The sequence below is a fragment of the Sinohyriopsis cumingii genome, chromosome 3, assembly GCF_028554795.1.
Source record: "Sinohyriopsis cumingii isolate HCF-2022 chromosome 3, ASM2855479v2, whole genome shotgun sequence".
In the NCBI taxonomy this organism is placed as follows: Eukaryota; Metazoa; Mollusca; class Bivalvia; order Unionida; family Unionidae; genus Sinohyriopsis; species Sinohyriopsis cumingii.
The window spans coordinates 97,242,708-97,270,205 of NC_142963.1; the positions used below are offsets into that span (position 1 = coordinate 97,242,708).

A 27,498-nucleotide genomic window follows, 5' to 3' on the forward strand; every position below is an offset into this window, starting at 1 on the left:
AAGCTCATCTGCAACCTATTCCTGCATTTGACGAACCATTTAGCAGAATAATGGTAGATTGTGTTGGTCCCTTATCGAAGACCAAGTCATGTAACCAATACTTGTTGACCATAATGTGTGCGTCAACAAGATTCCCAGAGGCAATTCCTTTGAGAAATATTGAAACTAAACAATAGTAAAAGGTTTGATAAAGTTTGTTTTTTTAATTCAATATGGCCTTCCCAAATCTGTCCAATCTCATCAAGGGTCAAATTTTATGTCTGAAATTTCCAGCAAGTTATGTACGAAGTAGGCATCCAACAATTCAAATCTTCTGCCTATCACCCTGAGAGCCAATGGGCTTTAGAAAGATTTCAAACTTTGAAAAATATGATTCGGTCAAATTGTTTCGATACAGGTAAAGACTGGATGAAGGCATTCATTTACTATTGTTTACTGTTAGGGAATCAGTTCAAGAATCTGTAGGATTCTGTCCCATTGAAATAGTGTTTGGACATACTGTGCGTGGAACATTGAAGTTGTTAAAAGAGAAACTTCGTTCTAATGAAGATAGTGAAATTAATCTTCTCGATTATGTTTCCAATGTTAAGTATATGTTGTCAAAGGCTTGTTAGGTTGCAAGAACTAATCTGCACTCTACTCAGTCAAAAAAGAAAGTAAGGTATGACAAAAATACAAAGGAAAGTAGTTTTCAGCCTGATGATAGAGTTCTGGCTCTCTTGTCCATTCCACAGATACTTTTCAGGCCAAGTAGTATTGTCCTGACACAGTTGAAAAGTAAGTAAATGGTTTAACTTACATCATAAATACTCATAAGAAGCGAAAACAAAAACATCTTAGCCATATAAACATAGTAAAAGAGTGATGGTTAATCATGCAGCTGTATCTGTCCCACTAAGTGAATATTTAAGTCAAGGAATATCAACGGACTCTACTGATTTTCGAGTGACAAAACTTCGGAAGTCAGAAATTATGAATAATCTAGACCAGAAACTTTTACATTTTCAACAACAAGAAAGAAATGAATTTAAACAGGTAGTACTTGAATATTAGCACTTATTTCCAGATGTTCCTAAAAAAGTAAATAATCTAACATGACGTTGAAATTGTAAATTCCACAACTGTGAAACAACACCCATACAGGATGAACCTCTCAAACAGTAATACTTGAAAAAAGAAATTCAGTATTTGCTGGAGAATGATTTCATAGAACCGAGTAAAAGTGACTGGAGGTCTACATGTATAATTGTTCGGAAACAAGATAATGCTGTCCGCATGTGCACTAATTATAGAAAGGTGAACAGTGTGACTAAAACAGAATTATTTAAGTTATCAAATATCGATGACTGCAATGATATAATTGAAATGCAAAGTATGCCACCAAATTTAACCTTTTGAAAGGATTTTGGCAAATTCCACTGACAGAAAGGACAAAGGAAATTTCGGCATTCGCACTCCAGATCGATTTTATCAATATGAAGTGATGCCGTTTGGGATGAAAAGTTCACCAAGTACTTTTCAACGTTTAATGAGTTTGATTACCTCTGGTCTATATAACTGCGATGCTTACATTGATGATGTCATCGTCTACACCGATACCTGAAAGATTATTTAGCGACCATACGGAAATTCTTTCACAGACTCACTGATGCAAGTTTGACAATTAATTTATCCAAAAGTGAGTTTTGCCGTGCTTGAGTAAACTTTATAGGACATATCGTGGGACATGAACAAGTTAAATCTATAGATGTTAAGGTCAAGGCTATCTCTAAAATCCATTAGCCTATCAGTAAAAATCAACTAATGCGAATTTTGGGTATGGGTAGATACTGTCGGAAATTTTGTTCCGTTTTTTTCATAACTGCTGAACCTCTGACAATTTTTTTGAGCAAGAAAACCAATTTCGTTGGTCTGAAAAATGTCAGGAGGCTTTTGATAAGTTAAAAGACATACTTAAAGAGTGTACCAGTTCTTACAGCTCCAAATTTCAACCAATCATTTAAACTGTCTGTTGATGCAAATGATGTTGGGGTTGGAGTAGTATTGATTCAAGAAGATACAAATGGTGTTCATCATCCCGTGTGTTATTGTTCTAAGAAATTAAATAAGCACCAGAGAAATTATTGCACAATCGAGAAGGAATATTTGGGTTTGATACTGGCATTAGAACACATTGAAGTTTACATTAGTTCAGTTCCGCTTATTGTGTTTAGTAATCACAACCCCTTACTTTCATCGGCAAGATAAAAAACAAAAGTCAGAATTTTTTAAGGTGGAGTTTGTTGTTACAGGAATAGAATATTGACATCAAGCACGTCAAGGGAAAAGACAATTTGATAGCAGATAGACATTCAAGTGTATAAAAATGTATCGTTTCATGTATACTTTGTATTATTCATAAGATTTCTTCTTATTTTATTTTGGTGCGTAAATCACATGTATATTTGACCTATGGTAAAACTAAAGCTTTATTATGTCTTTCTTTTTCTTTTATGGGGAGAAGTGTTATGAATATTTAATTTAATCTGTTTGTTAGGCTTTTTAATATTTTTTATTTTCGTTATATGCTATGGGTGATGAAAACATTGTATGTAGTTGCTGAGCTTGTTCCAAAATCAGCGGCAGGTTTAGTAAACAGCTTTCTTTAAAAAAAATATTATCTTTCGCAGAGTAAGAAACATTAAGTTGAGGCAGGGTCATACTTGGACTACGTGATATGTATCATGTGCCAATTGGAAACAAACATTTATTTTTTCCAGAAGAATTAACTTTTGACCCTCATCCGGGAATCTGTTTTGCGTCTTAACTGGTCGTATAATTGCTGTTATGATACAGAATTGTCAGTTAGGCTTAAAACACTTGACACGTAGAGTTGTATTATGTTGTGACCAGTTTGGGCTGAATTTTATTTTTCTTCAAGTGCTTGTTTTCCCTGGAAATACAAAAGTGCTCTGAAAATTCTTGGACAAAGACATTCACTTGAATTTATACTGAATTCAACACTGGAATAATACATTTTGTGATTCAAAAAGAGACTGTTGACGCATCTGCACTATGTAGGTCATTACAGATGTAATCGCCTTCCATCTTGAATTGCATACGGATTTAAAATGTCTCATTTTGTACTTTGTATTCTAAGGAAATAAATTAATTGTTAAATTTTACAAAGCTTCTTGTCTACAATCTTTTCTGTTACTTATTTTATGAGTATAGACTCGTAACAGCCATCCAAGCCGTTTTTGAGATATTCTACTTGCCTTGAACCCATGTGTCTAATTATATGAGTGGCTGGCTCTACTTCTTAGCCGACAACTGGTATTTCAATGGCTATATACTGTGCGGTGATTATGGGAGGTGGGCATGCCTCACATCAATTTCAAGAACAACACAAGCCCGAAACAAACAGCTTACAAATATATCCATCTCTTTAATTATTGCACAGGTAATATGTCAAAAACTCACAACATACCCTTAACTTAAGAAATCTGCCAGGAGCCAATATGCAAAACTGACCCCTGCCACCCAAGCGGCAAATTTTAGAGACGAGGTACTGACTGGTGTGATATTGTTTACGAAACATTTTATGTACCGTATTCTCCCGCAACACGTGTTGTCATACAGTGCTGGCGGAATGAGTATAGTGATGTATATCTAACCAATCAATACTTTATGACAACAGTCCGCAAGCAAAAACAATATTAGAAACAATTTATATTCTGGTCACATGCAATTGTCCCGTTCAAGTGAAAGACTCGCCTTGAGTTCGTTCATAGGAAGTACAGAAGTGTTTATGCTGTAATCCCAACATCTTGCCTGTTGTGCGTGTGTGTGTGTGTGTGTGTGTGTGTGTGTGTGTGTGTGTGTCTTGCAAGAGAGAGAGAAAGATTAAGATTAGAAGTATGGCGTACTTTTATAATATTACACATGCATTAACATACAAGCATGCATATGTGCACAAACAAATGGACAATGTCACATGATCCTTCGAAAGGTCCAGGGGTAAATGTTGAGACAAACGATCACCAACACGAAGAGAAGATAGTGGTTTTCTCCTAATGCCCTCTTGTTATTCCGGTTGGAATAACTTTAGTAACAGTAACAGTTACAAACTATCACATTTGATATTGTGCCTGCTTACCTTTCATAGTTTGTCTAGAATATATATATTGATCTAAGAAAACCAACAAAACATAAACAGTCTTACATCCATATTTGCTTAATTTGCTTTTTTCACAATTTGTCCACAACTTAAATTTATTTAAATTTAAAATTTAAAATATATTTCTTCCTTTCAAATTTAATCCATAAATATATTTATATGGCTTGTTGCTTTGATTTACACTGTAAGAATTTTATTCATTTGGCATGTAACACAATATCGTTAAATATTTCACATGATGGATAACGGGACATATTTCACATGATGGATAACGGGACATATTTCACATGATGGATAACGGGACATATTTCACATGATGGATAACGGGACATATTTCCGAATGAGTTAGCGTTCTAGCAATACGTCAAGCATTATTTTTCAGCGATAGCGAGTACAATGTATCGGCACTGTTAATTCTGAGTCACTGTAATATTGCCTTTTGGCGAGGAAAATACAAAATGCCGTTCAGAAATTATAGCTGTTTCTCGTTATCACCCTTGATGCGAAGACGAGCAGCTTCATATGCGTCGAACACATCCAAGAAAACGTTCGATATGTCAGCAATCTTATAAAAGTCGTCTGAATGCTCCAAAATTTCTAGCATGTATTCCGAACATCCGGCAAGGTACACTTTCATTAGTACTTTGTCATATTCCGATATAATCATCTTCAGAGTGGTCAATCCTTTGGTGTCAATGAAGTTTACAGAGCGACAGTCTATAATTATCACTTTTATTTCATTGGGGAAGATATGCGGGAAACGTACAACACTAATGGATGGATCTATGCCGCGAACTGGAACACTCAGATCGTTGGTACTGTTGAGCGTACCGACACTGACCCTACCATGCATATCAAGAGAAGACACAGAAGCAGTACTTAGGATACGCCTTGGGTTTGAGATCTTTTTATATAACTGTTTCATAAAGAGCTCACTTGTTGCATAATACAGTGAATAATCCAGACTGTATATCTTGATATTGGGGTGGTCATCCAATCGCATGTATCTTTCACTGTCCAGAAATATGTCCTCATCCACTGTCTTTGCCATAGGATATGACCTCGCCGTCTGGCTTTGAAGGATGACGACATAGAACGAGCACGCGATGCCACATATAAGGCCGTATGTCAAGTCAAGCAGAATGCCGGTTAAGAAAGTCACAATATAGGTGATGCAATCGTATTTACTGAATTTCCACAAAGAAGGCAACTGAAAAATTGGAAGCAAGAGCCCAAACACTGCGACTATTACCATCGCCGCTATCACGGAAATCGGCAACGAAGCAAAGAGCGGCCCTATCACTAAAAGAACAAGCAACATCACAGCAAGGGTGAAAAAGGCGCTGAACGTTGTACATGCACGCATGGCACTCAATAACATTGTCCTTGGCGGGTTGACACTAGACGGGTAGCATAAGAAAAAGCCGCTTACTATGTTGCCAAGTCCAAATGCCACCAATTCCTGGTTGTCATTTATTTCATATCCGTGTTTGATAGCCAGTGTCTTTTCCAACGATATGGATAGGAGAAAGATCAGGGCTGACAACTTGATCGACGTTTCAAAGATTAGTGCTAAATCAGAGAAATCGGGTAACTGAGGTGTGGGAAAACCGAGAGGAATATTTTTGACAATTTCAACATTGAAAACTTTGTTAAATCTGGCAAAATGAGAAATAATAGTCCCTATAATTATAATTACAAGATCTATAGGTAATGGCAACTTAAGTTTATCTTTGAAACGTTCATTAATGTAAAATTTGACGACAAAGATTATTATACCACATATAAGAGCCATGATGACGGAGGCGACATTAGATTTAGCTATGTTTTTAAATACGTTAATTAAAGTGAAGACTATACTTCCTATACCATGAACCTTTGCCACACGTAAGCCTAACGCCTTTGGTACTTGGCTCACAATTATATGAATTGATGCGGCTGTTGACAGACCGCTGGTGAATGCAGTTGACAAGTACGTGGTCATGACTCCCAGTTTTAGAAGTCCACAAGTTAGCATTATTGTTCCACTCAAAAGCGAAGCACCAGAGGCCACAGATGCTTTGTATGCTATCAATGTCTCGTCGTCAACCTTTTCAAGCACTGTGGATCCATTGCGGTGATGAGTTACAAGACCTCCTGGGTACCTCCTGTGCGATGCACTATCTACCATTTCTGCTGTTACAAGAGAAATTACTGAATTTGTTCCAAAAGATGAATGCGGTGACGTCCCGAATATGAAGTACAATAAAACGGGGAAGAAGGACGTGTAAAGACCATGCGCTGGTGCAAGTGATGCCAACAATCCAAATGCAAGACCCTGAGAAACATGGAGAAAAGAGACCGATATACCAGCAAGGATATCTCTGACTAAATACTCCTTCACTTTGTAGTTCCTAAGAACCTCTACTATGGGAAGGTAATCTCTAACAAGTTCCTTTGCCCTCTCTTTTGAACACGCAAAATAAGCTTTCAGTCTCTGTTTAAATAGTTTTGGAGGAGGTTCTGGTTTTTGGTAATGGCTTTGGATCTCGTTTTGCGTACGTAAAAATCGTCTCAGATATAATTCTTTTGGATTATCTGAAGAAATCCCGACCGCGTCAAGCGTTATGGAACTGTTAGCGTCTTGCCATGCGTCAGACATTATAAGATAGAAACACTGGTTAGTGGTCAAGCCTTGGGCCTGAAAAATATGAAAAGGAAATGCAATAAAAACTATCAATTAGCAAACATCTTGATTTAAATTAAGGTAAATTTTTATCCGAGATCAGTGATCGGTGATGATAAAAATCATTACAATATATATTTTTCTTCTTTTCTATAAATGTATTTCATTTGTTTATTTATTTATTTAGTTGTTTTTTTGTTGGGGGGGGGGATAATGTTAAATAGAAAATATTCACTTGCTACTATTGCATTTGCTTACCTTTGCCAGGACGCCAAATCCACAGTCCAAGATAAATATTCTTGGAGGCCTAGAATTTATACGAACATGCTCCTAGTCTTATTCCTTAGTCATAGCAAACATACGTACTCCGACCAAAACCATAGTGTTATGTATATTTAATTTAATTGCTTGTTTGTTAGATTTTTAAAAAAATGTATTCCATTACATGCTATTGTATGGTAATATTGTTTATTGGACTTGATTTTTTCAGAGTTAAGTTCAGTACTGTTTGACTTAATTGATTTTTTTAAAACTTATTTCATTGATGTAAATATATAATAATAGAAACATTGTATCTTGTTCTGACCTAGTTTAAAAATCAGTGACAGTTTTGGTAAACAACTTTTTTTTAACAAAATTATCTTTCTGACGTGACGTGAGGCACGTGTTAATTCGTAAACAAACTTCTATTTTTTCCCAAAAGGATAAACTCTTGACCTCCATCCGGGATTCTGTTTTGCGTTTTAGTTAGTCTTATAACTGATGTTATGATAAAAATTATATCAGTCGTGTTTTAAGACGTAAACTTGTTTTATGTTGTGTCCAGTTCAGGGCTGAAGTTTTCTTTTCTTCAAATTATTGAACTGAAGTAATTGTTTTCCCTGGAAGAACAAAAGTGCTCTGAAAATAATTCTTGGACAAAGACATTCACTGGATTTTATACCGCATTCAAAAACTGGAATAACATTTTCTGTGACTCAACAGTACAACGCTGAATATTGCGTACGTCATCGCCTCACGTCTTGGATTTTCATCGGAATTTGAACTGTGATTCACTTAGAACTTTTCGTTGATAAGACTTGTGTTTTTTAATTCTTGGCTTAAAATTTGGATTTAATTCGCAATACCGTAAGTTCTTTTCTTCTTATTTGTTTTACTTTTAGTTTAGGGAAAACAATTATTTGTTTAATTTTACAAAGCATGTTGTCTTCACTCTTTTTTGTTACTTATTTTAAGAGCATAGAATCGTAACAATATGACATGAGAGAGGGGTGGAAGGAGGGAATCGAATCCATGCAATAATATTAGGCAAGTATTACATAATTAAAATTAGCATCCCTCCTACATTTAAATATAAGTATACAACACTACCGGTTACTATTGTATTGCTGAGGTTTACAGATAGGAGCGATTCTGAAGGACACAGATAAAAGTCTGGTATCAGAAATAAAGTACTTATCCTTACAGCAGAAATAAGTTGCTCATCATTTGGTGACATTGTAAAGGCTGTCTTGCTGTCATGACCGGACCAAACAAGGTGATGCCTTCTGAGCCCAAAAATCGGAGGTAAATGGGTGAAAAGGTAGCGTGAGACCACGCTAAAGCCCTTCTTACAGTGTCGCCCAAAGAGAAGTAATTTAAGTAGTTCCAAGATGTAGCAGTATCCTTAACCTCCTGGGCTTTAATTCCCATGAAAGGAAGTGGATGAACTGATAAACTCTCTTAGTAGTGAGGACAAACTACGTTGAAATAGTGGCCAGTGAAATGTCAGAAGAACGGTCGAGAGGTAAAAAGAAACAATTCTACCCTTCCTTCTCTATTTAGAGGAAGCCAAATAAAACCTTAAGATCCTAAATGAGATAAATAGCCTATCTTGATTATCTTAATCACATATACCACTGAGACTGTGAAACTCAGTAGGAACTCGGGCACCTGAAGGTAGTTTATTCTTAGACAGAAATTCAGGTAGGCAAAGAAGACAAACAGAAACATATTTTTCATTACACCGTAAAGAACTCGCTTCTCCTGACAAGAGATTAATATCACTGACACTCCTTTATATTGACGTGGTTGAGAGGAAGACTGTCTTAAGGGTACGATTCTCAAAGGAGGGGATCAGATAACGCTCACATAACACAAGAAAGTTTCAATCTGGACATTTATAAGCGAGATACCGGACTTGGAAGCGCAAAATACCTGATAACATCAAAACGACGAGTGGTGCGATCCGACTGATGAAAAAATTCTGGAACTGCACTTAAATGGGGACATATAGGAAAAACGCATTTTCTGCTGCATCAAATATAAGATTCTCCGTTTTGCATCGCAAACTTTGAAGTGTATTGCTTCCTTGCCTGGACAATGCAGATGGCATCTTTGCTCGAAAACTGGTCGTGACGGATCATTCGTGTGAGATCATTAGATGAGCCTTGTGTCAAGGTAGAGAAACTGCGAGCTGTTGTAAGGAGACGCCCCTCTTAGTGCGACAGCAGATCCCTCTTCTGTGGACTTGTCTACCAGCAGATCGACTGGGTCGAATATAATTTGTCTGTGTACATAAAGGAGCGATGTTCGAAGCTGTCATTCGAGGTTCCTGCCAGGAACCGATTCCGATTTGGCATGCAGCTAGGGTGGTGGACAAAATTGAATCCCAGAAGAATCTTACCTGAGAGCGTGTCCATGTGCGGTTTCCAGTTTTCAGACACAGTAAATGGAGAGGGAACGAACATAGTATTCATTGAGGAGCCAGATCTGCAGCTGAGTTCAAAATTTCGAGAAGAGAAAGTGATAAAGGCGAGCCGACAATGAATGTATGAGTCATAAGAACCACAATGGGGGAAAATATCTAAGGGGTTCTGTCTGCTGAAACACGAATCTTTAATTGAAGATCCGAGTTTCGGGGTTGGGGACTAGATCCCGGGCCTTAAGGCGTTCTTGGCCGAGGCAGTAGTCTCCATCTTATGATAGCGTTCCACCCGCATAAATTTGTCGAAGGTGGAAAGATCGAAGATGGACACGTTCAACCTTTCTTCAACTTCAAAAAGATTCAGGAATAGAAACCCGGGGCTTGGTCGTTTCCCACACTTTAGATTGCTCCCTTCTTTAGAAAGCTGTATGCCTTTTCCCTTCGATGGACCAACTTTGACAGTGAACGAAAATGTGGGTCTGTGACAGAGATGTGATAGAGATGGATGTTCCCTGAAGCTACTACAGGACAGGATGCAACTCACTTGAGCCGACTACCTCACTCTTTACGGAAGCTAGAGAAGTCTGAATACTGGCGGATTCTTGACCCCTGAATAAAACGTTTGCGAAAGCTCCCGAACGATAGCAGAGTGTGTGAGGAGCAGAAGATTTGAACAAGTGTAAGGATCAGAAAGACTCTCGAGACTGGAGATAATGTTATATATATTTGATTTAATTATATCTGATTTAATATATATTTATTTAAATTTAATTGTTTGTCAGTTTTTTTTAAAAAAAAATATTTTTCATTACATGATATTGTAATGTAAATTTATTCACTAGAGATTATAATTTTTCAGCAAATTGTTTGACCTTGACTGATAGTTTATAAACACCAGGTGTTGATCCAAATCCTGACCTTGTTTCAAAAGTTGCAGCAACCATCGTAAAAAAGTTCTATTTTTTTTAAAATGATTGGTTGTTGTCGAGGTCATGATGGGACTTCTTTAAGATGTAAACAATTTTTTTTTTTACTTTTTATTTCTAAGAGTAAAATGATTGGTTTTCGTCAGGGTCACACTGGTTAGACGTGATCTTTAACAAGTATTTAGCCTCTATAAACTTCCAGAAGATAATCAAGTGACCCCTTGTTTACGTTTTACAAGACCATATAACCTCTGTTTGGAGAATTATTCTCAGTTGCAGCTGAGCCTTTTCTTACACTAGAAGTTGTATGTTGTGCTGTTTGGAGTTATTTCAAATTACGTGGATTCAAAATGATTAATTCTGTTATTTTTCTGGAAAATAGGTTTTTTCATGTAAAATTGTTAAAGAAGGACAGTTATTTTATAAAAATTTATTCAGCTATCAGAAACCGGAGTGATAATTCTTGTTTCTACAAGGAACTGTAGACTTCAACACTACAGATTGCAACATACGTCATCGTCTTCCATCTTTGATTCTTCGTCGGGATCCGAACGTGAAATCAGTATAACGTTTTGTTATTAGGACTTCTAAAAATTGTATTCTTGGATTATTCTTAGATTATTTTGGATTTGATTTTATAAAACCCTAGGTTCATATTTTTTCATTTTTGCAGATTTTCAGGGAAATAAATTATTGTATTTTTAAAGCTTGTTGTTTTCACTCTTTCTTGTGTTACTGTTTATTCAAGCCTAGACACGTGACATAAGAATAATCTCTAAGTCATCAGACCCAGAAAGCTTTGAAAAAAGGGTAGGGGAAGATGTTGGTAACATACAGTCTTTCTCCTCTTACACTTGCTTTGACAGATGGAAAGACGCAAAGAAAGGGAGGACAGGCCAAGCGAATTCTTCCTGTAAATGCGAGTTCATTAGAATGGAAAATTCATTGTCGTCTCGAACCCTCTTCCAAGGCGAAATAGGGATGTCCTCTCTAGCATCCCTCTCCAGACCGGGAGACGTCGACCAAAGGGTTTGTGCCGTCCAGTAACCGCTCAAGGGGGTAATGGGGCTAACCAACTAGATGTTCTCCTGGGAGAATGGGATCGCTGGTATCTTCTCGACTGATTTGACGGAGTGTGGCGGCCATGGCCGAAGGTGAGAGAGCATGTCACTAGCCTGTCACGTTCGCCTTACCTAAAAACCAAAGCCGAGACATTTATGATGTCATTATATTCGGTGGAGGGGAGGCAGAAGAAGACTCACTTCCAGGTTAGCTGGTTCCTAAATCCGGTATGAATTTAGCCGAACATAGGGAATAGGGAGAAGCCAATGAGGTCCCCTTCTCCAGACGGGTGAGAAAACCCCGACTCCCTATCCCCATACAAACCAGACGTTAACATAGAGAAGTAATGGTATCGACCCGATCCCTGTCCCCAGACGGATAATCAAAGCCGGGTGTCCAGTTGCTCGAAGGGCGTGGCCTAGCGACCGATATTCGGTGACCGGTGGTTGGTGTTGACTGGTGACAGGCAGTAGGACCCTGAGACCTGTGACTGTTAGTTGACCGGTACACTCTAGTCTGTGCCCGGTACCCGGTGACCTGTGTATATTGCTGCATTGGTAAAGATGGCATCAGACTGAACTTCGGGGGTCCTTGTCATCTGGGCGATCTCCGACCCAGTGATATAAATCAATGTTTGATTTCCCTAAACCAAAAGGGAATCAAGACCCATCCTGGAAACGGAAGAATTCGTCTTGCAATGATGAGAAGAACACGGTGCTTTTCTTCCTCCCTCTTTCGGTGCTACGTCTTTCTGCCAAAGTCCTAAACTTGTTCTATGCATTGACATCATATCGACATCTGTACGTGTGTGTAGAACCAGTGCACAATAGGCTGGTGGTGTATCCCACGTGGTCTTCTTGTGCCCGTATTTACCCACACCCTGAACGAGAAACAATTACAAAACTGATAACCGGGAACTAATTTAAGGTAGGTAATACATACCCGAAATCCCGGTTACTAAGAAGCGAAACAATTAACAAAACAAGCACCGCCTTCTGAGCAATGCGGAAAACCAACTAATGTGGAGAAAAACATTCAATCGACACAAAAGGTACATTATTAGCCAAAAAGACGTTTAAAAACAATAACAAAGACAAATCTTGAACAGCAGTTTGGTACAAGTGTTTATCGCACGAAATCCAATCAAAAAGGAAGGTATTCTGTATGCTCGTTATGACTAAGGAATCAGGTTGGGGGCCTGTTCTTTTCAATGCTGTGTCTCGAATTACAAATTAGACGAGGGAATAGTTAACTTGAACTTTGGACGTTGCGTTCTGGAAAAGATAAGCAAGTTGCATTATTTCTAATACAATACTCAAGCTCTCAATCAGCCAATATTACGATGTCTAATTAGAAAATATTAGAATATCTTACCATTCAGACGCCAGAATTACGAACTTAATTAGATTATATGTATGATCATGTTTTATGAGCTGATTTGAATGCGTGGAAGTGATAAAAAGAAAACATTTAATAGTGCAGAACTTGAACAATAACATGCGCTAGATGTGGGTACAGAATGGAGTCATAGTAAATTGCTGCCATTTGTGACAGAATATCAGTGCTGTGATTTCAGACTTCAATAGTTTATACTTTCTTACGCTACCATGAACACTGTTTAGGTAATCTTACATCAGAATGTTTCTTAAAAAACCTGTTAAAAATCAAGATTAAATTAATGAAACAAATTAGATTTAAGGATGGACACACGTTACATCTAACGAGTTCACAAGATACCCTGCTTCTATGTCATGAGACTAATTTTGGCAATATTGAATAAACGTCGAAGAGGGTGTCAGAGCGATATAGTTTCAGTGCGTCTTAAACAGTTAATCTTTGATACAGCCTGTGCCAGATCTCTGTAGAAAGGATGAAAGTATCATACAATAAGAGCCAAGAAACTGTAAGCCTTGTTCAATGAACAATGGAAAGGAAAGCATAGTTACAGAGTGTTGTTGCACAACAAACTTTAATTCGGAAGCATATCAACGTTATGGGCAAAAGGTGAACAGGTCACTGATATTGTTTTAAAAATGCCCTGAAAAGTAGGTCACATTGACCCACTTCAGATTGGCCATAAATTTCCGTTCCGAAAATGTACCTAACATTCCACAAAAAGTATTGACATGACTAGGGAGAGGAGACACGCACAGACAAAATGAATTCATTTTTTATCTTAAGGAAAAGACACTAACGCAGTCTTGTCTATCCCGCTTTTGTATAAAAGAGGAAATTATGTGATCAGACCCGACATACTTTGTTGGGTTTTAATCGTCAATAAAATAAACCAACAATTTTCTATCAAATATCTAAATATTTGTAGTTAGCAGCGCGATATCAACGTTTCCTCATTAAGGAAGCTTTATCATATCATAGCGTCTAGCGGAAAAGAATCGTGAGATTTTCTTAAGTTTAACCGCGTTTCTTCTCGCTTGATATACTATATTTTAACAAGCAGCACAAGTGAGACTTATATTGCTCACCGGCTTACATACATATCACTAGTTTACATACCAAAACAGTTGTCGATTTCGCTAAGCAGATTTCTATTGCGTTGTAAGCAATCAACCGTATGTAATCTCCCAACCTTATACATTATATAAATTATACCTATTTTGCTACAGTGTGATAAAAGATTCGTCCCAGATATAAAGAAATAAAACAGTATGCTGAGCTATAATTCACAATCGAACGCGTCCAAGATCTTTACTATATAAACCTATATGCCAAGTTTTATCGAAATCGAGTGAATAATAGCTACTACAGATGTAACAAGCGCAGAGACAGATATGCAAGACTGGCATATGAATGTATTAATTAGCACTACTGTTTATCATTGGTGGAACTTTATAAATAAATGGCGGGTACAACTTTAAACGAAGACCGACCTGACAATCGCAATCTAATGCATTCTCATGATTCAACTTGAAATGTTTCAAAGAAACTTTCTCGGACATCCTTACAGGATAAGAAATTACATGTTTACGTTTTTATCGGGCAACTCACTGAATAAAACAAATCCTCTGCGTTATGAAATCTTGTGATACACTATTTCCTTGCATTTCCAAAAGTGTAATAAGAGCAGCATAAACGGAAATAAATATATGCAACTAATTCATTATTTACCGTATATTATTTTGGCATAAAATGCTTTTGTACTTCTGTGCATTTAGTTCCAACAATTGGAATTTAAATGCCTTAAGGAAGGATTCGCCTATCAGTTTTATAAGTATTACATGATGTCTTTTGTAACACCGAATTAACCACGATGACATATTTATAAATGACTGAAACGGGTTTTGAAAGTCAAGCTATTCAAGTAACCAGAAGTGATACTTAAGAATACATATCTTTATACATCACTCTAGAAATCTCCTAAGAGAGTGACCACAAAAGAGCGGAATGTACAAACCATATTAAACTAATACTATATTAATAGCATGTGACGTTAACTTACCTTTCAAATATGCACGGCTGTCTATTCTTTATACGCTTGTCCTTTCTCAAAGGACAAAAGCAGAGGTTGGTTCATGACGTCAGGCTTGTAATGACGAAAGAAAATGACGTCACGGGAAAACATCGAAATGACAGTACATAACTTCGTACCGTTGCTCCTCGAACGATTTATATTGAAAAGCTCTTTATGATTTCGTTGTTCAGTATCTAAGCATAAAGTGAATTAAAAGTCTACCTGAAAATCTGAAATACTTAAAGATGATGGTAAATAACCCAATGCCCGTTTTCCCGCTCTTCTTATTTTCCGAGTAAATACTTTCAGTCGGTAGGTAATCGCTTAAAAAAAAAGTCGCCATTTAGTGCCCGAAAATATGGAAATGCTTCACACATTCCGCTTATTTCTCAGAATGCAAGTATGCGTATGATTGCATATGCTGTGAAAAAAGTATTATCCTTACGAAATATGCGATTCCTTTCACGTAAAGGAAGTTTGGGTACAATATTGTTTCCAAAGACTTACTAGAATCGCAGATTTACAGGTTGATCTGTATGACGGTAACTCAAAAAAAAAAAAAAAAAGAATGTAAACAACAATTCATCACAATTCAGTCTAACAAAAAGCATTATCTTTAAGTTTTCATGCTACTTTGAATGTACTAACTTATAAAGCAATGTAATGAAAGCAAAACTTATTGTATAGCCTACGAATAATAAGTAAAATTTGACACGATACGGACACAGAAAGATAATTTATTCTTTGAGATAGGGCTCTTAACACAGTTTCTGACTGCAACATAAAAACATTCCAGAATATCATTTTGGTGTTCAAGTTCCTATGTTACTGTACAACGAGTAGCTTATTCTGAAACAGAAAAGGACCAGGGGAGATAACCCATCAACACAAATCAATACCCTGACAAGAGCTGTACATTATAAATTAAGCAGTCTAAAAGCACACTGCAACATAACGTATGCTAAATGTATATGTGGTATGTGTGAAAAACATTTATAATTTTTATGTCAGATCCTGTGAGAAGCGTACAAACAGGAAAGATCTGTCAATTTCTGAGATGAAATCAGAAAAGAGAATATGGAGACACATATCACATTTAAATTCATTATGAGGGTATTTACAATAACGTTATGTATTTCAAAATTGGGGGTGTGGGGGAACAACTCTGCAGAATGCCGCCCTGTAACTCAGTCTTCTTACATTCAGATAACAAATAAGGTGGCGCTCTATAGTTTCGTATTATGCATAGGGCAGTTTCGTATTATGCATAGGGGTTAGGATTTTAAAGAAAAAGAATTTTCCGGGCTTTCCTCACTGGTTATACTGGCTATTTGTAAAAGACCTTGTATATCTTATGTATAATTCAAAAGAACCTTTAATTCCCTTTATTTTGATGTATGATTGATGGGTGTAATATGGGTTATAGAGTATACAGCTTGGCCTTACTCCAGATGTGCACCTTTCAAAAAAGTGCTAGCTCTACTTGGTCATTTTCACTTCCTGAACTTCAGAGGTAAATTGTATTAAAAATTAGTCTGGCAAAATTCATTTTCCTTATTTTAATGGATAGTGTACTTTAGACAAATTCAGGCTGATGTTTTAGCACAAGGAAGCAGTCATTTTAGTTAGCAGTGTGCTTAAATCATATACAATTTCCAAAGAAATATCATCCACATTACATTAATGTTGCATAGAGGTATGCCAACATTCTCTCCATTGTGCATGTTTTAAATGCAAACAGCTTCACCTTACATACGTCACTCTCTCAAAAGTACATAATAACTGGTGAGCGCCCCCTAAACTTTAAATAAAAACTTGGTGATCAATGCTGTAACCAAGTACAAACGCGACGGATATGATCAATGTCATACACCACATTAAATTATTAAACGTCCCTGTAGTGCAGATATAACCGTCCAAATGGATATTGGTGTCGAAAAACCTTGGTCATTAGAGTATCTATTAGAACGTTAACTTTAAAAAAAGTGACAATTGTTCCAAACAGCAGTTATTATTAGACAGCTGTTAAGTTTCATGAGGCTTGTTGTGTCCTAGATTTGCACTCGAATCTGCTCAAAATTACCCCCAAAATGATACACTTCAATCTTTCCTAAATCAACTCAAGATGCTGAAATGGCTGCAGAGATGTGCATAGTTGTCATGGATAGACACGCTTCCCCATCTCTATAGAGGTCAGGACACTTGTTCATTTCCCCATGAAACTTAAAGTCAATACATGAAAAAATAATATAATATATGTGATTTAGACTGGCATACAAACTACGTATGATTTCATTCATTAGAATTAGATTTGTGTATTCAGTCTTGAAATGCATATGTTCTTCTTGTTTGTTTCGCCACGTGTTATTAAACATTGGGACTGACTCCCTGGTCTGCAACCTAATAACATAGTCTCGCACTAAGAGTTCTTGTAATATTTTGTCAGATTCGAAAATTCAAGACCAGTCCTGCGGACTATACTTCGAATGCACACAGAAAACTGTCATTAGCGGTCGTTCAAACTATCGTACTCATCTATTTACGAAACAAGGAGTGACCTAGATTTTGCTAATATGACATTATTCGCAAGTTCTCGGTTAATTTAATACCGCTACCAATATAATCGTAGAAATAGCCAAGGTGGTTCGAATACATTTTGGATTCTTTTGGCAAAGAAATTTCTGGCGAACAGAATGAGAAATTTTTCTTTAAATCACTACGCAGATAAACTTAACAGGCATATTTTTGTACTGCAAAAATAGTCGTGGTGGTCTGAATGATATGGTTATTAGGAAATTAAATACATGATACCAAAATAAAAGCAAATATTTTGTAATAAACTATAGTACGTATATTCAAGCTTGTGAAATTGATTATGGAAAATAACTCCAATCAGTTAGAACCCTGTGTACAGCTGAAAACATTTAGGACTATTTTTTTATTCCCCACTAATTGACTGATTCTCTGCGAAATAATTAGTGATCATACCTGTCAACGCAGTCCTTTTAAGAAAAAAGTGCCTTTCACTCTTTGAAGTGAAATAAGTTAAATTTTCATGAAGTTTGTAACTGTTCTTCATTTAAGGTGCATACTTCTGCGATGTAAATGTTTCATGAGAAAATGTAACTTTTACTGAAATAACAGTTTGAGTTTGTCCCCTTGGTAACTCGATATCTGTACAGGGAAACATCTCACTTCATTCACTTGTTAATGACCCACGTCTTTCTTATAACAATGGCAGAGCTAAAGCCGGATAAGAATCAGATGATTAAAAACATATTTCTATCCATGAGCAAATAGTTCTGGACACACGGTGCGTAATCTACCTCAATTAATGAAAATATCTAAAAACATCATCGTGATTCTGGTAGACTAAAATGTAAGTAAACATAACGGCTTGAAACATTACAACAGAAATTTTGTTTTAACTAGCTATGAATATTTCACCTGAAGAAGCTAACACGTGATCATGTTGAAAAAGGGAGGTAATAATTTTGGTGTGGGTTGGTTAGTTTATAAAATAGTACCTGCTCATATTGTTTACAGGAAAGAAACGTCTTCTGTAGTGTAGACAAATCGGACTTAGCTGGATGTTGACTCGAAACGATGGCGTCCAAGAAAATACAAACCAGGTCACGCGTTAATGTCGCCTGCAATGAAGACAAAAATATAAAAATAAAATTGGTCCTTTACAAAAGATGACGCGAGTTAAATATTACATGAAACATAAATTCGAACGAAATAAAACTTTTTTCTTCCTTCACGTTTATAACTGATTACAAATTTGAAGGTATATTATAAGAATGAACCAACAGGAAATTATGCTGAATTATGTTATGTTTGCTTTGTCTCTTTGTACAAAAACAAAAAACCTGGCATAGCCAGTTTAGCAAGACAGGTAGATTATTACAACTTTACATTTTATAGGTCTTACTATCAGTGATAAATGTGAATACATAGACATGATATATGTAACAGTGTCTAGGAAATTGAACTACAAGCGATAAAGATTGTCTGGCATATTGTGGCTAAGCAACTGTGATCGATACATTGCGATATCACTTTTGTAACTACGTTCTTTTTCCAGTTTGGAAATATATGTAAACTTATGTGTGTCCTTCATACCTGTATTTCATTATTAAGGTCACTGTTCTTGACCTTTTGGATAGATGCCGTCAAGAATGAACAAAAATGAACCCAAAGCTACAAAAAGCAGGTTTCAAAAATAGTTTTGTTTATAATTACGTTTCCACACGAATCACACACATTCTCAATGGACTGAAATACACTACCTGTTCCTCGTCCTTTGAAATACATTTATTATAAACAGGAACGGTACATACATGTATATGCTACTGTAGTCTACTTGCACGTACGGGTAATCTGATAAAAACATGAAACTATTTACTAAGTTATCATTACATTATTTACATCCAATCTGGAGAAACCCCATCTTATGACGTCACAGACTGAGGTCACCACCAGTAAAAACAATAAGATTAATCAAGAACTATATTGTGAGGTCACGTGATTGGTTTTTGGGGTGTGTAAACCATCGGCAGAAACAGGACGACAACATTGTCTGTTGGGATCAATATGGTTATTGGTTGTAAAAAAAAATGAATAAATGTTTGTTTTAAAGCGTTGAAAATCCGCATTAAAGTTTTCTTACAAAAGTTATGATGTTCTGGTCGAAAATTTAAACATATTGTAAACATATCAGAGCATTCTTTATCATTACTGTTAAACTCTTTTTGTTTATACCCAGCAGGTAGACCAATAGCAAGGACGTCGTGACGTCTTTTATTCTGGAAGCAAGATAACTCCTTTAGAGTCGTTCACAGTTATGGTTAATAGAATACTAATAACTAGCCTATCAATGCTGGATCATTACGCTTCATATATATATATATATATATATATATATATATATATATATATATATATATATATATATATATATATATATATATATATATATATATATATATAGTTCACTGAGAATATAAATCACCTTTCCTCTTTTAGAGGGTAATAGTATGGCAGCTCTCTCCAAAATAAATAAATAAATAAATTAATAAATAAATAAATAATTAAATAAATAAATAAATATTTCTTAAAAGAAATAATAAAGTTATTATGCATTCAATGACAGTTCACTAATGCTAAGTACTCCTGAGTTTATTAATGACCGTTCATGTCATGAACGCTGTTTTGTCACGACGAAAAGGTTACCTAAAAATGTTTACTTTTCTCGTTTAAAAATATGTTTTCTTTACAAAGATCTGTTTATCTCATAATGTCAAAATCTTAACGAAATATGGTCAATTTGTTTCACTTAATCAGAGCGTAACCTTATCAAACACATCAAATATGAAAAATTTTCCATAAGGAAACTTGTTCCTCTTACGTTACGAAAACTCATCTAATTTCATGAAGATTGTCACTACTTTGTGTGGAAAGAATCACATTATTCCTTAAACATTGCACGTTATTTCACGAAGACCAATCTTTTGTGATAATGATGCATCGACTTGCATAAGATATTTCTGTAAATAATGTTACATGTTCATGAAAAAAAATACGCGCGTTTTGTGAAAAGATGGCATTAACGTGCAAAAGCATTTTATTTCTTTCGAGTATCTTTAGACGTTTTGATTGTCTTTTTTGTGGTGGGGAGCGATTGTGGGTTGGGTAACCGATAAATAGTTTTTCGCGACAATTTTGCAATCATCTAATCCCACCCATGCTGACACAATGCTAGCCTATGAAATATGACCGTAAGAAGAATGTCACATAGTTCATGCAGCAATCAGCTTACAACAGTATTAATATCACTGAAAGTTCCAGCTGCAAATAGCTCTTCGATATCACGAACGAGCTAATGTTAAGAAATAAATGTACACCACTACCAACGACATTTTCTTTGATCGGCCTTTCGGAACTGTTTGCAAATTTCTTCCGTGACAACGTTCAATCTATAAGAGAGAACCTCGGCGATACTATTTCAATTAACTTATTGTCACAATACAGTTGTGATACAAATATACATGGCAATCTTTAACAGCATCTGAACTTGTCTCTATGGATTTCCTGCATATAACTGAGATGAAAAGCCCCCAAAGTCATGTGAACTCGATCCGATTCCGACATCACTGCTACTTGAGTGCATAGATTAAATATTGCCTCCATTAACCGATGTAATCAATCCTTCTATCTCATCCGGGGAATTCCCATTATTCTTCAAAAATGTCATCGTTAAACTTCTGCTGAAGAAACCGACACTTGACCCTAGCGATTTAAAGAACTACTATCATGTTTCTAACCTCTCATTCATTTAGAAAAATCTTAGAAAAGGTTGTTCTGTCCCAATTTGTATCTCATCTAAATTCAAATAATCCTTCTAAACAATGTACTGAAATTGCCCTTCTGAGAATAGCTAATGACAACTCTGTGATTTGGATAATGGAATAATTAATGTCCACCCCATCCTTGATTCGTCTCTGGCATTTGAAACAAAACACAATGATATATTTCTGAACCATCTACAGCATGTATCTGGACTTACTATGGTTACAGACTTACTTAGTTCACGTGACACAAAATGTGTCTGTAAATGGAATATATTCCAGAGAAGTTGATCTATATTTTTGGTGTTCCTCAAGGCTCTGTTCAAGGCTCAGTTCTCTTCATTCAATACATTCAGCTGCTCTCGAGCCTCATAGATCGACATCTCTTCATTCAATACATTCAGCTGCTCTCGAGCCTCATAGATCGACACCCGGTGTCTCACCTATTATGCGCCACGGGCACCCGCATGTAGGACAAGGGAGGCGGATCACTTGCCCCACCCCCACCCCCGATTTCACCTCTAAACATGTTTTGGCCTGCATCAATGACACGTATTAGCTGACCTCTGCATGTTTGCCTCTCACCAGAAACTTATTCTGCGTGTGCCACTGTGGTACGCTGCAAACACTCAATTATACAGATCTAGCTTCCCATCTGAAGTAGAGGCTACCATCCAAGGCCTAGAGAGGTCTATTTCCTATGTGAAGTCATCCTGATCAATACGCCAAGTCTTTTTCATTCACATCCTTTACCTCAAACAATAAGTATCAACAAATCGACAGTCAATACGAAACATAGGTGTCACTTTGCTCTCATTACACCAAAATGTCATGAACATATGCAAGGCTACATATCAGGAGCTGAGACTCATCAGCTCCATTCGCAATTTTCTTTTGGTTGATGCCACTAAAACACTTCTGTGTTCCTTAGTACATGTACTTTCAAAGACTGGACTAAAGTAATTCACTTCTATCTGGTTAGTTTAAGTATCTACAATCATGTTGTTGTTCATGTTTTTAAAAAAACTGTTTAATCTAATATTGCAAAGCGTTTATAACTGCCAAAGACTAGGCGCTGTACTAAGTTCACATTATTATTAGTAGTAGTAGTAGCAGTAGTACTAGTAGTAGTAGTAGTAATAGTAGTAGTAGTATCATCATCATCTGCAGGTCTGGATCCATGCAATTTGGTCTTAGGTCTGTCTTATACATTAAGTAAATAATACAATGAATTTTGGATGCTGGAGGTATACATAAAATACCGAAAACTAAGTTTCAAGATAGTCCCCAAATAATTGTTTTCAGATCTGGAACCAAAGAACATATTCATAGTCACTGGCCAACATTCTTGTTTATTCTGATATTAGTTCTTTAAACACATTACAACTATGCCTCCTAATTTTCTAAGACACCTCGATCATTTTTTGCTTATAACTGCATGACCTGAAACTCTAACATTATCCAAGTTTCCGTGTTTTTTCTACAAAGACGAAAGTGTATCATATTCATCAACAAGCGGAACGAATTCTGGATAAACTATTGTAATTTTTTGTTTAAAGCTACAAGTATTTACAAATGATAACGAAATATTTTAATTTCTACCTAAGTGTTTATTGTTTTGACACCTTGCGAGATTACGTAAGTAATGTAACCACCTTATTATATAAAAATAGTTAACACGACGAACCAAGGGCGGACCTAAAATAGCTACCGACAACTGGCGCCTTAGGCAAACCATGCAATCTGAGACACACATCCCTTAATTTATCCTCAGATTTGACGCCCCATTTAACTTGGAGCACCAGGCAACGGCTTAATTTGTCTAGATGGACTGGCCGCCCTTGCGTCTAACAAGTTTGATGTTGCAATATTTGGTTAAGTGGTCATTTTAGTCGTTTCATTATCATTCATGCACATTGACTGATGTGGCATGTCCTGCCTCGTGCTAGTTAATTGACCTGTCGTATCGCTGCCCGTGCCTCGTTATTATTGTGCTGTTCCGTTTAGATGACTTGGGTCAATGTGGGGGGGGGGGAGGCTGTAGTGTACATACATTGAAAATGTTTTTTTTTAATATAAATAATACTCAAACGGGATTGGTTAATAGTTCACATTAATACTGACATAATTATTAAACAAAGAAAACTTCTTACCATATCTTGTTTATATAAAAAAAACTAACCTTAAAACGAAATTCGAAAGATTTCTCATTAATTTTAAATTATGATAATATGACAGTAATTCGAGAGAAAAAAAAAACTGCGATACTATTTAGGTATTATACAGAAGACATCCCAAGACAATCTGGAAAATATCGTCTAAAATACGCCAATATGATTAGATTCTAACATAAGAAGGATCTGGCTTTGCACATCTATTCATTTCAACTTATAATTGATGGGAGGAAGCACAAAGTCTTCCTACGCTAGTTATAAATTTACACACACACACACACACACACACACACACACACACACACACACCATCAACACACGGTTTAAACATTAAACAAGTCCACACAATTTACGATTAAATAAAGCCCAGCTTTAATCGTGTATTCGGCTGCGCCATTTACATATATTAAAAAAATCCCAAAGTTTTCATTTAAATATAGACCCCCTAAAAAAGTATACGCTCCACCCATAGACTACTTAAAATCAAAGCTAAACAGTAACTCCCTCATATAGTAAGTCAATAAAACTTTTACCTACATTCAGCAGTATGTAATTGCATATCACATTATAAACTAGCACGACATACATTTCGACTCACAATGACAAAATTTAGTTCATGCCAATATTTAATGATTCTAAAATATGAGTCAGATATTAACAAACGCTACCAAGCTCTCTATTTCTAAAATATTGTAAATCGTTTTTTTTTATATATATATGCTTTTCATCTAACAGTATTTTACAAATTATAGATGAATTTTATTCAATGTGATTAGCAACGATAAAATCCCAAACCTCAGCAGCATAATTTCAAATCCGTTCGACTAATTTTACGTTCATATTTACAACAATCTTAAGCATCCATTTAACTTAAATATTGCTTTGTTGGCTTTAAACTGATTCAGGAGAGGATTTGCCAGTTGTAAACACAATTCCCTCATATGTTAACAATTTCTAGTGTAAGGACATCGGAGTGAAAAATATCATTTCTGCCTAGAATTAATTCTAGCTTTTCCAAAAATCGTAATATCTGTTTTCCTTGCATTAAATAGCAATTGTAATTTCCATTTACAGCAATAATCATATGCTAGCAAAATTACAATCCCATTTTCCAAATCCTATTGTATTTCATCCACCCCTCAACAAAAACATAACAAAAAACACAATGTCGTATTCTCAAAAAGTATGTATAATTTTCAAAGGCCTGCATAACGTTGCCATATTCTTAGTGTCAAATTCATCCAGAATTATTGCAAATCATATATACTGAACCTGCATTACACTGGTACTGCATAAAACTCAAAGAATTAGTATATATTACCCTATTTTAACATCTTTATATATAGACAGACTAATGCCAAATTTTATCTCATATACATTTAAAAGTGCATATCATATTACGTACGAAATAGACAATTGAGTTGGTAAAAAAAAATTGGCAAAATCTTCATAACGCATTTTTACTAGTATTCAGTTATATGGCATCTACCGTGCTTGAAAAATAGTATTTACAGTACGCGTATATTTGCTAATAGTATTCACAGTACGCGCACCTTTGCTAATAGTAACCACGGTCCACATATCTTTGCTAACAGTATCCACAGTATATGCTAATAGTATCCACAATACAAATATTTGGTAATATTATCCACAGTATACGTCAATATGCTAATAGTATGCCCAGTACACGTATCTTACTAATATTACCCACAGTACATGCATCTTTGCTAATAGTATCCACAATACAAATATTTGCTAATATTATCCACAGCATACGTCACTATGTTAATAGTATCCAAAGTACAAATATTTGCTAAATCAGGCTTGGACTTCAGTATGTAAGGAATATGTTGCTGTCCAATCAATAAAACAATTATTCAGAACTCCCAAGTCTAATATCGTGACTTTCATTCAATCGATATAAATTCAACATGTTCTAAAATTCCTTTCTCTGTATTTCATATTCCTCGTTGCACCAAGGTATAAACTTCCCAAATTGATATTTACTTTTGCAGTTGACTCCTTATATTTTAATAAATAGGGCAGCACGAGACTTAATGGTATTTATTTCAATGTCTGTACAATATTCATCTTCGTGTTCACATTGTACAAACGTTTAAATTTCTTGAAACCTATTAATATTTATTGGTGAATTCAAATTGTTCGTGTAAACCTGTGTATATTTTACATTCCATACAATGAACCAGACGTCGAATTTATTCAACATATCCTGGATTGAGAATCTCTCAACGATATCTGTTTTGACAGGAACAGGTCAAAACGTACCCAAATCAAAACTTACCCAAACCGAAACGTACCCAAGTCGAAACGTACTCAAATCTAAATATACCCAAGTCAAAACGTACCCCAATTAAAGCAAGACCCAACACATCTAGGTTCTGACATTATTGTTTTGGTTTTATATGTTGAAAGCTCATCTCAGTAAGTTATGAATAACCATAGACGTTTTAAGATTGCTTTTGTTTAAACATCTGTAGAATAAATACCATGAATAATGAAACAACAACTTGACCTTTGACATGTCCTTTGATACTGAGGGACCTTGAAACAATTTCATTTGGAATAACTCAACACAGTGTTCTATAACAAGAGTCATACAGGTCATGTTTGCGTTTAACGCCGATCATTTCAGTAATGGGTATCATTTTTGTTTGAATTGAATTTTACATATCTTTAAACGGCAATTATTCATGTTATTATGATCTTCATACATCCATATTCATTGGAGGATTATCATTTACACGCACCGCGCGCTGTGATATCAAATGAAAACAACGCATGTTGATATATGGTGCCGATCAGACACAACGTGCTCTTTTCTTGACCTAGTTGAATACCTGGCCACCGATGTAGAATACCCTAGTTATCAATCATTTTGGTCTCGAAGTTCTTGGTAACAGTCAAGGTGCAGATCATTCAATTATTAGGATTTGATAGACTTCAATTAAACAAAATTAATATTAAATTTAAAAACAACAATTTATAATTAATTTAATATGCGTAAATTAACATAAAAGACCGGCATGACTTTTAGATAAAGATGAGTAATTTGCAAATCAAATCTGTCAGTATGGGATGAAAATAAAGCCAATTGAATAGATAGATAGATAGATAGATAGATAGATAGATAGATAGATAGATAGAGAAATGGGATAACTGATAACCTTGCAATATTTTAATTGACAATTCATTCACGTACTTAAACAGTGAAAATTTCCAATAATAGTCGTAGATTTATCAAATAACTGTTCGTAAGTCGTGCATACAAAATTTACAAAAGAAACAAAATTTGTTCTTTCAAATTAGTAATTAATGCCGGTGCCTGCCCCCACCCCTCGAAAAGAAAATCGCTGAAGCATATACGTGTCCACAAGCTCTTAAAAACTTGTCTGTATTCATAGCCCCACTTTTATATTGATCCCAGTATTGAAATATCTTCTACTGTTTTGTAACGTGTTTTCTTCTCTGGTATTTCCATATGTTTTTCTTCCGACACCAGTCTCATCTGGATAGTCAAGTATGCACACAGATGTAGGAGCACGTTATGCAAGAAAAGTGTTGGCCAGTGAGCTTTTGTAATGATGATTACCATCTCTGCTGAACATTACTTTGAATTTGGTTGGATTGCAAAGGGGGGTGGGGTGGTTTTCACATTCAACTGATCTGATTACTCTAAAAGCTTGCGGAAATACGAGGATTTTAATGCAGCTAAATATTTTTAGAATCAGCAGTATTTAGCAAAAAGAGACAAAGGAGTGCGTCTTACTTTTTAATAAACATTGGGTTCTCATATGAAAATCCTCAAAGGGAATCTGCGCTTCCAGAAGACTCCTTTCATGTACACCTCTCATGCCTTATTCTTTTATTTTTCCTTTGCTTATTTCATTTATCTCAGAAAAGAGGAACTAAATATTGACTATGTGATGATTTGTACACGTGGCTATTTATGTTTGAGCTGGGTTACATATGGACTTTAAAGAAAACTA

General features: G+C 35.7%; 2 protein-coding genes across 7 annotated transcripts in view; both read right to left on the reverse strand.

Annotated features, from left to right (window-relative positions):
* The window catches only part of LOC149803349 (sulfate transporter-like), a 123,266-nt gene that overhangs the window by 18,456 nt on the left and 77,312 nt on the right, over positions 1-27,498 (reverse strand). For all 6 annotated transcript variants that reach the window (XM_089953054.1, XM_089953051.1, XM_089953049.1 and 3 more), the window contains one exon: positions 18,495-18,617. In XM_089953054.1, the coding sequence (XP_089809180.1) occupies positions 18,495-18,502 (8 nt within the window). In that variant the 5' untranslated portion in view covers positions 18,503-18,617. The remainder of the gene's footprint in view (positions 1-18,494; positions 18,618-27,498) is intronic.
* Positions 3,892-7,144, reverse strand: LOC149803350 (prestin-like). Its single transcript, XM_089953048.1, has one exon. It carries the CDS (start codon positions 6,798-6,800, stop codon positions 4,632-4,634), a length of 2,169 nt encoding a protein of 722 aa, XP_089809174.1. The 5' UTR covers positions 6,801-7,144; the 3' UTR covers positions 3,892-4,631.

Coding starts and splice junctions, on each gene's coding strand:
- LOC149803350 (XM_089953048.1), bottom strand. CDS start 6,800: ATGTCTGACGCATGGCAAGACGCTAACAGTTCCATAACGCTTGACGCG.